The sequence below is a fragment of the Babylonia areolata genome, chromosome 10, assembly GCF_041734735.1.
Source record: "Babylonia areolata isolate BAREFJ2019XMU chromosome 10, ASM4173473v1, whole genome shotgun sequence".
Classification (NCBI taxonomy): domain Eukaryota; kingdom Metazoa; phylum Mollusca; class Gastropoda; order Neogastropoda; family Buccinidae; genus Babylonia; species Babylonia areolata.
In genome coordinates, this window is record NC_134885.1 from 1646674 (window position 1) to 1661673 (window position 15000).

A 15000-nucleotide genomic window follows, 5' to 3' on the forward strand; every position below is an offset into this window, starting at 1 on the left:
TAGTAAATGTTCATCATTCTGTGTCGTGTAGTTGTGTAGTAAATGTTCATCATTCTGTGTCGTGTAGTTGTATAGTAAATGTCCATCATTCTGTGTTGTGTGGTCGTGTAGTAAATGTTCATCATTATGTGTCGTGTGGTCGTGTAGTAAATGTGTAGTAAATGTCCATCATTCTGTGTCGTGTAGTAAATGTTCATCATTCTGTGTCGTGTAGTAAATGTTCATCATTCTGTGTCGTGTAGTTGTGTAGTAAATGTCCATCATTCTGTGTCGTGTAGTTGTGTAGTAAATGTTCATCATTCTGTGTCGTGTAGTTGTGTAGTAAATGTCCATCATTCTGTGTCGTGTAGTAAATGTTCATCATTCTGTGTCGTGTAGTTGTGTAGTAAATGTTCATCATTCTGTGTCGTGTAGTTGTGTAGTAAATGTTCATCATTCTGTGTCGTGTAGTTGTGTAGTAAATGTCCATCATTCTGTGTCGTGTAGTAAATGTTCATCATTCTGTGTCGTGTAGTAAATGTTCATCATTCTGTGTCGTGTAGTTGTGTAGTAAATGTTCATCATTCTGTGTCGTGTAGTCGTGTAGTAAATGTCCATCATTCTGTGTCGTGTAGTAAATGTTCATCATTCTGTGTCGTGTAGTAAATGTTCATCATTCTGTGTCGTGTAGTAAATGTTCATCATTCTGTGTCGTGTAGTAAATGTTCATCATTCTGTGTCGTGTAGTAAATGTTCATCATTCTGTGTTGTGTAGTAAATGTCCATCATTCTGTGTTGTGTAGTAAATGTTCATCATTCTGTGTTGTGTAGTAAATGTTCATCATTCTGTGTCGTGTAGTTGTATAGTAAATGTTCATCATTCTGTGTTGTGTAGTAAACGTTCATCATTCTGTGTTGTGTAGTAAATGTTCATCATTCTGAGTTGTGTAGTAAATGTTCATCATTCTGTGTCGTGTAGTCGTGTAGTAAATGTTCATCATTCTGTGTTGTGTAGTAAATGTTCATCATTCTGTGTCGTGTAGTAAATGTTCATCATTCTGTGTCGTGTAGTAAATGTTCATCATTCTGTGTCGTGTAGTTGTGTAGTAAATGTTCATCATTCTGTGTCGTGTAGTTGTGTAGTAAATGTCCATCATTCTGTGTCGTGTAGTAAATGTTCATCATTCTGTGTCGTGTAGTAAATGTTCATCATTCTGTGTCGTGTAGTAAATGTTCATCATTCTGTGTCGTGTAGTTGTGTAGTAAATGTTCATCATTCTGTGTCGTGTAGTTGTGTAGTAAATGTCCATCATTCTGTGTCGTGTAGTAAATGTTCATCATTCTGTGTCGTGTAGTAAATGTTCATCATTCTGTGTCGTGTAGTAAATGTTCATCATTCTGTGTCGTGTAGTAAATGTTCATCATTCTATGTCTTGTAGTAAATGTCCATCATTCTGTGTCGTGTAGTAAATGTTCATCATTCTGTGTCGTGTAGTAAATGTTCATCATTCTCTGTCTTGTAGTAAATGTTCATCATTCTGTGTTGTGTAGTAAATGTCCATCATTCTGTGTTGTGTAGTAAATGTTCATCATTCTGTGTTGTGTAGTAAATGTCCATCATTCTGTGTTGTGTAGTAAATGTCCATCATTCTGTGTCGTGTAGTAAATGTCCATCATTCTGTGTCGTGTAGTAAATGTTCATCATTCTGTGTCGTGTAGTAAATGTTCATCATTCTGTGTTGTGTAGTAAATGTTCATCATTCTGTGTTGTGTAGTAAATGTTCATCATTCTGTGTCGTGTAGTCGTGTAGTAAATGTTCATCATTCTGTGTCGTGTAGTAAATGTTCATCATTCTGTGTCGTGTAGTAAATGTTCATCATTCTGTGTCGTGTAGTAAATGTTCATCATTCTGTGTCGTGTAGTTGTGTAGTAAATGTTCATCATTCTGTGTCGTGTAGATGTGTAGTAAATGTTCATCATTCTGTGTCGTGTAGTAAATGTTCATCATTCTGTGTCGTGTAGTTATGTAGTAAATGTTCATCATTCTATGTCGTGTAGTAAACGTTCATCATTCTCTGTCGTGTAGTAAACGTTCATCATTCTGTGTCGTGTAGTAAATGTTCATCATTGATCTTGTTTTCATGATGTGCAATGTCCATGCTGTTTTGATTTTTTTTTTTTTTTTTTTTTTTTTTTTTTTTTTTTTTTTTGTAATTCCTTTTCTTTTACCTTTCGACGACTGAAGAAAAACAACATCATCTTGCTTATTATTTTACCCTTTTAAGATTACTCTGTTCAATTCAATTCTCTCTCTCTCTCTCTCTCTCTCTCTCTCTCTCTCTCTCTCTCTCTCTCTCTGTGCGTTCGGATTTAGAGAAAGTGTATAACAGTTAACTTATCAAATTATGAAAAGTTAAAACGTGCTTAAACTTAAATGCCTCCTTTTACCGAACAATTATCAACCGCACTGCTGTGTATGTGTGTGTCTGTACTATTGTTTGTATGTGTACTGATATGTATTAGTGTTGTTTACTTGATTTTGGCGTTTGTTTTTACTGCATTTTTGTTGTTGTTTCTGTTGTTGTTGGGTTTTGTTTGTTTGTTTTTCTTTTTGTTTTTTTTTGTTTTTTGTCTTCATATATATCGTCCCTATGACATGGGCATATGGCTAGTGCATTAATTTAAATCATCTGAGTTCTGAGTTCTGTGTGTGTGTGTGTGTGTGTGTGTGTGTGTGTGTGTGTGTGTGCTTATGTCTGTAGTATGTCTGTGTGCGCGTGGGTGCGTATGCCCGCTATCCATATGTAATCCTTTTTTTTTCTTTTTTTTCTTTTTTACAGACGATTGTAATGCGACCACCTCATTATGTAGGGGCGGGGCTGGCGTTTGGAATGGGCGTGGCCTATTGTTGGCTGCAGACGTCGATCTCGCTACGTCACCGGCCACGTGACTGCATCACGCTGACACAGCTGACGATCAGCATTCTGCTGTCACTGTTTCTCGTCATCTGTATCCTTTGCTTCCTCCGTGTGGGGAGTTATCACGTATATATGTCTTCAGACCCAACACTGACTCGGCTTATATCACAGATTGACATAAGTTTACATTTGGGCCAACAGCAAAGTGAGAGCTGTATTATCAATGGTTTCTCCAGTCAATGGGAAATCATTTACAGCTTAGTCTTTTGTGAAGGACTATGACTCCCAAACTAGTAGGCAAAATTGCACTGGCTCTTAGTGCTGCAGCCTTGGGTGGTTAGTTGGCCTTTGGGAACCATCCCAGCGCCGACTGTCCTAAAACCCTCTTGGCCGAGAGAGTGGGGATGTACTTGGGCAAGACACTCTCCACTATAATCTTCTTCTTCTTCTTCTGCGTTCGCTCGTATGCACACGAGTGGGCTTTTACGTGTATGACCGTTTTTACCCCGCCATGTAGGCAGCCATACTCCGTTTTCGGGGGTGTGCATGCTGGGTATGTTCTTGTTTCCATAACCCACCGAACGCTGACATGGATTACAGGATCTTTAACGTGCGTATTTGATCTTCTGTTTGCATATACACACGAAGGGGGTTCAGGCACTAGCAGGTCTGCACATATGTTGACCTGGGAGATCGTAAAAATCTCCACCCTTTACCCACCAGGCGCTGTCACCGTGATTCGAACCCGGGACCCTCAGATTGACAGTCCAACGCTTTAACCACTCGGCTATTGCGCCCGTCAACCACTATAATCAAATTCTCGGAACAGCAGTTGCCTCCTCTGCTGTTCTGATGGTCATAGTCAGACACGACTGACTATCATATATATATATATATATATATATATATATATATATATATATATATGTCTTCATTTCTTCTGTTTATTTACTGTTTCTTTGACATCTGTGCAGTTTTTGATCTGCTCTTTGGAGGTTTACATATCTTTGTTTTGTTCATTTGAGAGAAAGGAGAGACAGACAGACAGACACAGAAACACAGACAGACAGACAGACGGACAGAGGCACAAAGGGTGGGTGGAGACATCTGTCCTTATTCGCATTCACTTCATCAAGCAAGCAGGACACACACACACACACACACACACACACACACACACACACACACACACGGAGAGAGACTGAGAGAGCTCTGAGTTGTACACATTCACAGTAACATATAAGTGATAACAAGTATGACACTACACTACACTACACTACACTACACTACACTACACTACACTAGACCAGTGTGAAGAGAAAGCTGCCCGTGGTGTTGCCCTTAACCAGACGTCACCAGTCGGGATCAGCAAGGCCATCTTCAAAATCAAAGAGAAACGAGGGGAGGGAACCAAAGAAGTGAGTAGGAACACTGTCGGACGTGCATGCACGCTTATGTCCCTTGTGGCGACACAGTATCGACACCGTCACAACATTCCCAGACACAAATGAGCACATTGAATAAACACCATTGAGGATATGTATGAACATATGAAAACTCACACGACACAAACGCCATCAGAAAATGTATGCAGACATACACACATATAACATTCTGTCACTGAGACATAGCATAAACACCACTGGGGACATGTATGCTTAATTTCATACAACAACAACAAAAGGTTGTCTCAGAGCAAAATCCCGATGAAAAATCCCACTAAAAAATCCTGTGGAAAAACCCTGTGGAAACCAACAGACTTGCAGACAGAAAAGAAAAAGAAAATATGGGTGGCGCTACACAGTGGCGACACGCTGTCCCAGGGGAGAGCAGCCTGACTTTTAGACAGAGAGATCTGCTGTGACAAAAAGTGAAACAGCACAATGACATACAATATATATATATATATATATATATATATATATATATATTTATATATTTATGTTTATATATGAGTGATGAATGATAATGATCATGACAATACTGGAGGCGCGGGTTCGAACCTGCCAAGGACCAGGGGGAAAAAAGGCGGCAATACAACGGCATCCATGAGTCCTGACCTGGGTGCGGCCCGGCCCCCTTAGAGTGTAAGGAGTTAAGGGCCGAAACACTTGACTGAGGGGGGCTTCTTCTCTGAAGACCTTGTACTGTCCAGCTCTCCCTAGAGTTTCTTACCACATAACCATGACGATGAAGAAGATGACACACCAATGTTGGGGACGCACAGTGTCCATGATCCAGTGATTGGCTGGGGTCATTTTGTCCATGATGACGACGACGATAATAGTGACGACTACGACGAAAACGATGACTACGACGACGATGATAATGGTGACGACATCGTTGATATGGATGACGACGACGATTGTGACGACGACGATGATAATGAAGATGACGAGAATGACGTCGGCGACGATAATGATGATGATGACGATGATGATGATGATGACGATGATGACAATGAGTGCCCACGCGGACAGGGCGAGCTGCGCGGGGTGTACCTGGTGTCCACCATCTCGGAGTGGCTGACGGTGGTGGCCGTGGTGGTGTTCGCTCTGTCCTTCTACTCGGACTTCACCACTCTCACGCTGCACGGGCCCCGGGTTCGGATCTCACAGGACACGGTCAGTGGGCTGGGGATGTGAGAGGCTGGGGGTGGGAGGGGGCAGCGGCTGACAGGTGGTAGAGAGGGTGGCGTGGTGGGCGGGTGTGTCACTTTGGTGGGTAGGTTGGCTGGTCGGGTGGACGGGGTTATGGGCTGCTTTGTTCGGGTAGGCTGATTAATTTGATGGGGAGAATACTTTGATGGGCACGTTGTGTTGATTGGCGGGTTGCACTGATGGGCAGGTTGCATTGGTAGGTGGACAGACAGATTGCGTTAGTGAGAAAACAGACAGGTTGCATGAGTAGGTGGGTTGCATTTGGTATGATAGACCGCTTTAGTGGGTAAACAGACAGGTTGCATGAGTAGCTATGTTGCTTTGGTATGATAGACCGCTTTAGTGGGTAAACAGACAGGTTGCATGAGTAGGTAGGTTGCATTTGGTGTGATAGACCGCTTTAGTGGGTAAACAGACAGGTTGCATGAGTAGGTAGGTTGCTTTGGTATGATAGACCGCTTTAGTGGGTAAACAGACAGGTTGCATGAGTAGCTATGTTGCTTTGGTGGGTGGGCTGATAGATTGCTTCAGTAGGTGGGTGGACAGACTGCTTTATTGGGTTGGTTGCATTTCTGGGGAGGCTGCTTTGGTGTGTAGACTACTTTCCTGGGGGTGGTATACATGGTGCTTTAGTAGGTTGGGGAGGCTGCTTTGGTGTGTAGACTACTTTCCTGGGGGTGGTATACATGGTGCTTTAGTAGGTTGGGGAGTCTACTTTGGTGTGTAGAATACTTTCCTGGGGGTGGTATACATGTTGCTTTAGTAGGTTGCTTGCATTTCTGGGGAGGCTGCTTTGGTGTGTAGACTGCTTTCCTGGGGGTGGTATACATGGTGCTTTAGTAGGTTGGGGAGGCTGCTTTGGTGTGTAGAATACTTTCCTGGGGGTGGTATACATGGTGCTTTAGTAGGTTGCTTGCATGGGTGGGGAGTCTGCTTTGGTGGGTTGCTAGATAGTTTGTGTTGATGGAAGTGTGTGTTGGCGTGTAGACGACAAATTGGTTGGGCGGGTTGGTCGCTTTGATTGGTTGACAGATATGTCGTTTTGGTAGGTAGGTATATATCCTTCTTTGGTGGTAGGTTGTTTTGTTGGATCGGCAGAAATGTTGCTTGGGTGGGTTGGTATATTTATTCTTATTGTGGATAGGCAGATTGGTTGCAGTATGAGTTAGATAGAGTGGATTCTGTGGGGGTTACGTAGATTGGTTGCTGTGGAGGTTAAACAGATTTGTTGCAATCAGAGTTTGGCTGTTTGGTTGCTATGGGAGTTGGGCAGGGAGAGGGACAGGGGTACGATAATGTCGGAATGAATAGTTTGACAAAAGTGTGTGTGTGTGTGTGTGTGTGTGTAAAACAGATAATTTCTCAGTCTTTCGATGCATTGAGGTGTGTTCGCGTGCACATGCACGAATGAAATCAGTTCAGACTGAATACTTTTTGTTCTGTTGCTGACGTGCAGGCGTCCATTAGTTCAGATTGAATACTGTTTGTTCTGTTGCTGACGTGCAGGCGTCCATTAGTTCAGACTGAATACTGTTTGTTCTGTTGCTGACGTGCAGGCGTCCATTAGTTCAGACTGAATACTGTTTGTTCTGTTGCTGACGTGCAGGCGTCCATTAGTTCAGACTGAATACTGTTTGTTCTGTTGCTGACGTGCAGGCGTCCATTAGTTCAGACTGAATACTGTTTGTTCTGTTGCTGACGTGCAGGCGTCCAAGTTCAGAATGAATACTGTTTGTTCTGTTGCTGACGTGCAGGCGTCCATTAGTTCAGATTGAATACTGTTTGTTCTGTTGCTGACGTGCAGGCGTCCATTAGTTCAGACTGAATGCTGTTTGTTCTGTTGCTGACGTGCAGGCGTCCATTAGTTCAGATTGAATACTGTTTGTTCTGTTGCTGACGTGCAGGCGTCCATTAGTTCAGACTGAATACTGTTTGTTCTGTTGCTGACGTGCAGGCGTCCATTAGTTCAGATTGAATACTGATTGTTCTGTTGCTGACGTGCAGGCGTCCATTAGTTCAGACTGAATACTGTTTGTTCTGTTGCTGACGTGCAGGCGTCCATTAGTTCAGACTGAATGCTGTTTGTTCTGTTGCTGACGTGCAGGCGTCCATTAGTTCAGATTGAATGCTGTTTGTTCTGTTGCTGACATGCAGGCGTCCATTAGTTCAGACTGAATACTGTTTGTTCTGTTGCTGACGTGCAGGCGTCCATTAGTTCAGACTGAATACTGTTTGTTCTGTTGCTGACGTGCAGGCGTCCAGCCAACAGCGTTCAGCCCCCAGAACTGCCGACAACGTGGAGCTCACTGAAGTGACTTGCCAGGGCAGCAACGGAAGTCCCCGTGACTGAGTCAGGTTTTTGACACACCTCTTCGCCAGTCCCCTGTCATTTCCAGCAAGAACGCTACCCACCTGGTCACAAGTCACCCCACAAACTGTGTTCAACTTGCGTTTTTCGTTTTCACTTTAAGGCAGCGGTTCATTGGTGCTAAAAGAATCCCCTCTCTTGCTGTTGTCCTTGATCTGGTTCTGGAGTTGTCGTCATATTATGCCGACAGAACCTGCGGACGAAGCCATTGATTCAGAACTTGAACAAACGAGGTTCCACGGAGCGTTCGTAAAGCTGTGTGCGATGTTGGCAGAATGCATAGAGGACTGTTTTAATTGACGAATTGGAGGGTGTGCTTCCTACTCTGTTCTTTAGTTAAACTGAAGTGACGTTCTGGAGAAGATACTGACATTTTAAGAGCCTTATATAATAATGTTGTATGTCTTGTAGATATTGGTCCTGTCATGACTGCAGGCTTTGTTTTTACACTATGTACAAGTGGAGTGGCCTTTTTTGTCCCTCGATAATGTTCGTAACAGACTCCTGAAATGGCTTCTGTTTTAACTGCAATAACTGTGGTCGGTGTTTTATTCATTACGCTGTCACCAATTTGCCACGCACTACTGATTGGTAGTGCTGTCTGGACTGGACTCAGTGGTTAATTGATGACTGACAGGGTAACTGGTTAATGCTGATTGGTAGTGCTGTCTGGACTGGACTCAGTGGTTAATTGATGACTGACAGGGTAACTGGTTAATGCTGATTGGTAGTGTTGTCTGGACTGGACCCAGTGGTTAATTGATGACTGACAGGGTAACTGGTTAATACTGATTGGTAGTGCTGTCTGGACTGGACTCAGTGGTTAATTGATGACTGACAGGGTAACTGGTTAATGCTGATTGGTAGTGCTGTCTGGACTGGACTCAGTGGTTAATTGATGACTGACAGGGTAACTGGTTAATACTGATTGGTAGTGCTGTCTGGACTGGACTCAGTGGTTAATTGATGACTGACAGGGTAACTGGTTAATGCTGATTGGTAGTGCTGTCTGGACTGGACTCAGTGGTTAATTGATGACTGACAGGGTAACTGGTTAATGCTGATTGGTAGTGCTGTCTGGACTGGACTCAGTGGTTAATTGATGACTGACAGGGTAACTGGTTAATGCTGATTGGTAGTGTTGTCTGGACTGGACTCAGTGGTTAATTGATGACTGACAGGGTAACTGGTTAATGCTGATTGGTAGTGTTGTCTGGACTGGACCCAGTGGTTAATTGATGACTGACAGGGTAACTGGTTAATACTGATTGGTAGTGCTGTCTGGACTGGACTCAGTGGTTAATTGATGACTGACAGGGTAACTGGTTAATGCTGATTGGTAGTGTTGTCTGGACTGGACTCAGTGGTTAATTGATGACTGACAGGGTAACTGGTTAATACTGATTGGTAGTGCTGTCTGGACTGGACTCAGTGGTTAATTGATGACTGACAGGGTAACTGGTTAATGCTGATTGGTAGTGCTGTCTGGACTGGACTCAGTGGTTAATTGATGACTGACAGGGTAACTGGTTAATGCTGATTGGTAGTGCTGTCTGGACTGGACTCAGTGGTTAATTGATGACTGACAGGGTAACTGGTTAATACTGATTGGTAGTGCTGTCTGGACTGGACTCAGTGGTTAATTGATGACTGACAGGGTAACTGGTTAATACTGATTGGTAGTGCTGTCTGGACTGGACTCAGTGGTTAATTGATGACTGACAGGGTAACTGGCTGTGGTGTTTAGTACGTGGGCAGCTAGGTGTGTGTTGAAAACGTCCACCATTGATATGGTCTTTTGCTGCGTACAGCTGGAGTGGATTTTGCTGCCAGACTTGAACTGGATGTTCACACTGCCGGTCTGCGGTACACCGGCAATGTACAGGGTAACTTGACTACACTGCACGGTATTAACCTGCTACAAAATACACTGCTATAACACTCACATATGAAGAGATAGCTCGTATTTTTTTTAATGATGCGTTATTATGACTGTTTTTTCTGGTCATAACGTTTTTCTGGTTATTGAGAATGGATTAGACATTTACTCTTTTTTTTTCTTTTATTAAAACTTGTCCTGTCTTTTGATCACTTGTTGCTTGACATCCTTTTGAAATATCTGAAATGGCCATGGTGATTGACCACGCTGTGAACATCATGAACTGAAGCCAGAATTTGCTCAGCCCCTTCTTTTGGGGGCAAGAAAACAGAGAGGGGTGTAGCGGTCACTGACATCATATTGACTGCAACTGAATGACCATTACTTGACCACTGCAGTCACTCACTTGTATCACGTGCAACAGGCCAGGTTGCTGCTGTGCTGATTCAGTCACTGTGCTCTTTACGCTGGCAGCAGAATTGTCACACGTTGTGCTGCTGTGAGTGGCAGAGGCTGAAGAGTCAAGACTGTCGTGAATCCAGACTGTCGTGAATCCAGACTGTCGTGCAGTGGTTGAAAAAGCTCAACATTGGTGAAAACACGTGCATATGCTTTAGTAACCTGACAATTAAGCATATAATTTTTGACTGTAGCTTGATGAAGCCTTGTGTACACGAAATTGTGTCTTCACAAGTGACTGAGAACGTTGATGTTTTTGACTTTTGCATTCATTATCAGTTGTTTCGCTTGTCAGTTTAACGACTTCTCTTTTACAAAGTCCTTTAAGTAATTTCCTGTAATTGTATTTGGATTTTTTTTTTCAAATTTCACCCTCATTTCACCCTCATTTGCCAAGTTTCACCCTCATTTGCCAAGTTTCCCCCAACCCTCCATTCATCCACATCTCCCACCCCTTCTAACCGATAATACTCAAATGTATTCATAAATACTTTAACAAAATGTCTTCAATCACCGATATGTGTGACGGGACATTAAACAAAAAAATTCCTTCCTTCCTTCCTTCCTACGTTTTCTTCGATGTGTAAATGACAGGGTATCTCTGTTGCTTGTCAACCGGTGTCGGAGAGAAGATTATTTCTGTATGCATCCGGTATCACAACTGAGCACGTTTTCAGAGAAGCTGATTTATGAAGAAAAAATTTTTTTTTTTAAACAGCTTACTGTGTTAGGCTTTGGCAAGTGATTTGACTTCAGTTCAGGAAGCGTGTCACTCACAACATGACCACCAGGGCCAGCGGGTCGTGTTCAAAGCCAGTCACGCGCGTGCCCATCGCCTGCATAGCAAGGGTTCCCAGGTTCTGTTGGTTCGATTCTTCGCTTTGCAGCGCGGTACAATGTAATGCAGTACAATACAGCACAGTACAGTATGATACAGTTCAATGCATTACGATACGATACGATACAATGTAATGCAATACGATACGATGCGACGCGATACGATACGATACGATGCAATACAATGTAATGCAATGCAATACAATACAGTGTAATGTAATACAGTGCAATACAATACAATACAATACAATACAACGCAACGCAACGCAACGCAACACAATGATTAGTTGCCTGCATGATGACCGCAGTTCAGTATTTCTGAGAGAACGCCTCCTTGAGCTACTGAAAACTGAACTGAGAGAACGGAATCCCTCCGGGGATTTCTGATGACAACTATTCCAAAATTATATCCACGGTCGTGTTGTTGTCAACTTTTTTTTAATGGTAAAAGGCTTTACGAAACACGAACCTCGTTTGTTATGACACTGAAGAATATTTGTAAACTTTCTCAGTTTCGAGATAAATTCATGAGAGGTTTATGTTATGACATTGAAGAATATTTATAAGCTTTCTCAATTTTGAGATAAATTCATGAGAGGTTTATGTTATGACATTGAAGAAAATTTATAAGATTTCTCAATTTTGAGATAAATTCAGGAGAGGTTTATGTTATGACACTGAAGAATATTTATAAGCTTTCTCAATTTTGAGATAAATTCATGAGAGGTTTATGTTATGACACTGAAGAATATTCATAAGCTTTCTCAGTTTTGAGATAAATTCAGGAGAGGTGTATGTTATGACACTGAAGAATATTTATAAGCTTTCTCAATTTTGGGATGAATTCAGGAGAGGTTTATGTTATGACACTGAAGAATATTTGTAAGCTTGCTCAATTTTGAGATGAATTCAGGAGAGGTTTATGTTATGACATTGAAGAATATTTGTAAGCTTTCTCAATTTTGAGATAAACTCATGAGAGGTTTATGTTATGACACTGAAGAATATTCATAAGCTTTCTCAGTTTTGAGATAAATTCAGGAGAGGTGTATGTTATGACACTGAAGAATATTTATAAGCTTTCTCAATTTTGGGATGAATTCAGGAGAGGTTTATGTTATGACACTGAAGAATATTCATAAGCTTTCTCAGTTTTGAGATAAATTCAGGAGAGGTGTATGTTATGACACTGAAGAATATTTATAAGCTTTCTCAATTTTGGGATGAATTCAGGAGAGGTTTATGTTATGACATTGAAGAATATTTGTAAGCTTGCTCAATTTTGAGATGAATTCAGGAGAGGTTTATGTTATGACAATGAAGAATATTTATAAGCTTTCTCAATTTTGAGATAAACTCATGAGAGGTTTATGTTATGACACTGAAGAATATTCATAAGCTTTCTCAGTTTTGAGATAAATTCAGGAGAGGTGTATGTTATGACACTGAAGAATATTTATAAGCTTTCTCAATTTTGGGATGAATTCAGGAGAGGTTTATGTTATGACATTGAAGAATATTTGTAAGCTTGCTCAATTTTGAGATGAATTCAGGAGAGGTTTATGTTATGACACTGAAGAATATTTATAAGCTTTCTCAATTTTGAGATAAACTCATGAGAGGTTTATGTTATGACACTGAAGAATATTCATAAGCTTTCTCAGTTTTGAGATAAATTCAGGAGAGGTGTATGTTATGACACTGAAGAATATTTATAAGCTTTCTCAATTTTGGGATGAATTCAGGAGAGGTTTATGTTATGACATTGAAGAATATTTGTAAGCTTGCTCAATTTTGAGATGAATTCAGGAGAGGTTTATGTTATGACATTGAAGAATATTTGTAAGCTTTCTCCATTTTGAGTAAATTCAGGAGAGGTTTATGTTATGACACTGAAGAATATTTATAACCTTTCTCAATTTTGAGATGAATTCAGGAGAGGTTTATGTTATGACATTGAAGAATATTTGTAAGCTTGCTCAATTTTGAGATGAATTCAGGAGAGGTTTATGTTATGACACTGAAGAATATTTGTAAGCTTTCTCCATTTTGAGTAAATTCAGGAGAGGTGTATTACACTTCTAGACCCTAATTATGTCTGATTTTAAAAAAAATATATATATATTTTGACATATTAAATGAATGTTGAATATTAACTTCTGTCTGTCTGTCTATCTCTCTCTCTCTCTCTCTCTGTCTCTCTCTGAGATTGGGTCGGGTTGGGTTTTGGGGGTTGGATTGGGTTTTTTAGTTGGGTTGGGTTGGGTAACTCTTTTTTTTTTAAGATTCAGATAACGTTTGAAATGTTGACCCCGTTTTGTTAGGCTGTCTCCACATTGCTTTTTCCTCCACAAGAATGAGAAGTGTGTTGCTTTTTCCTCCACAGGAATGAGAAGTGTGTACTGCTCCCAGGGCAAAGGGTGATTGGTTGATTTATCAGTCAGCTGATCCGTCGATCAGTTCATGTACTGCTGATTCTTTTGTTTGATATGTCAGGAACTGATTGGATGTACTGTGATCATGTATCTGATTGGCTTATTGTTTAACTGACTGACTGACTGACTGACTGACATGTTTTTTGATGACCAGAGAGGAATAGAAACATGACGTTTGTTAGTTGGTTGGCTGATTGATTCATGGATGGATTGTTTGATTGATCGAGGTCTGGAGAGGAAGATGATTGTTTGATTGATCGAGGTCTGGAGAGGAAGATGATTGTTTGATTGATCGAGGTCTGGAGAGGAAGATGATTGTTTGATTGATCGAGGTCTGGAGAGGAAGATGATTGTTTGATTGATCGAGGTCTGGAGAGGAAGATGATTGTTTGATTGATCGAGGTCTGGAGAGGAAGATGATTGTTTGATTGATCGAGGTCTGGAGAGGAAGATGATTGTTTGATTGATCGAGGTCTGGAGAGGAAGATGATTGTTTGATTGATCGAGGTCTGGAGAGGAAGATGATTGATTGATTGTTTGATTGATCGAGGTCTGGAGAGGAAGATGATTGATTGATTGTTTGATTGATCGAGGTCTGGAGAGGAAGATGATTGATTGATTGTTTGATTGATCGAGGTCTGGAGAGGAAGATGATTGATTGATTGTTTGATTGATCGAGGTCTGGAGAGGAAGATGATTGATTGATTGTTCGATTGATTGATCGATTGTTCAATGGTTTGATTATTCAAGGCCTGGAGGGAGAGAAGAAGATGATTGATCAGTTGATTTATTGATAAACTGTTGGATCTGGGGGGGGGGGCGGGGGTTGAGGGGGGCGGAGGAAGATGAAATACAGTCAGTTATTAACTGAGCGACTGACTGACTTAGGGAGTGGGTGGAGGTAGGGAGGGGGTCTGGTTATGAATATGACCTGCAACTAGTTGTTGCTCGTGTTCATAATCACAGTGACCACAAGGGCATAACTGATGTTATCCTGCTTGACAGTGCAGGAAAGAATCTTCGTGGCTCCACGTTGATGTATGAGAGAGCTCCTGTATTATTAAACCCTTGATGATAGTATTTATATCACCATGGGGCTGTTTCCCCGTCGAGTAGGGGAATGCCTTGTCGATATTCTGTGTGTGTGTGTGTGTGTGTGTGTGTGTGTGTGTGTGTGTTGGAACAACTGCAAAAATCATTTTTGTTTTAAATCTTCATTGTTGAGAGATTTTAAAAGATATTGTGTTATGTACAGGGCCGACTTTTAAAGTTTGAAATCTCATTAAAAGATTCTACACATTGACATGCAGAGTCCTGTTTAATTTCTTTCTTTCCTTCTTTTTTTATATCTTTTTATTATGGCTCGGGTTTATTTTCTTCTTCTTCTTCTTTGGCTGTCCTGTCTTCTTCACTCACTCTTCTTCTTCCTTCTCTTATTCCTCCATGTTTATTCACACACACACA

The 15000-nt window shown here is 41.3% G+C and overlaps 1 protein-coding gene across 5 annotated transcripts in view; it reads left to right on the top strand.

Moving 5' to 3' along the window:
- LOC143286696 (DNA damage-regulated autophagy modulator protein 1-like) overlaps positions 1 to 14851 on the top strand; it is a 41219-nt gene extending 26368 nt beyond the window's left edge. Inside the window, exons 6-10 of one of the 5 annotated variants that reach the window (XR_013055845.1) lie at positions 2821 to 2989; positions 4258 to 4316; positions 5379 to 5522; positions 7813 to 13763; positions 14044 to 14851. Coding sequence is in view for 1 of the 5 variants with exons in the window: in XM_076594364.1 (XP_076450479.1) it covers positions 2821 to 2989; positions 4258 to 4316; positions 5379 to 5522; positions 7813 to 7908 (468 nt within the window). In the remaining 4 variants the exon portion in view is untranslated. Of the gene's footprint in view, positions 1 to 2820; positions 2990 to 4257; positions 4317 to 5378; positions 5523 to 7812 lie in introns of all 5 variants that reach the window. The other 4 variants (XR_013055846.1, XR_013055844.1, XR_013055843.1 and 1 more) reach the window with 4 other exon arrangements.
- Positions 14852 to 15000: the final 149 nt, after the last annotated feature.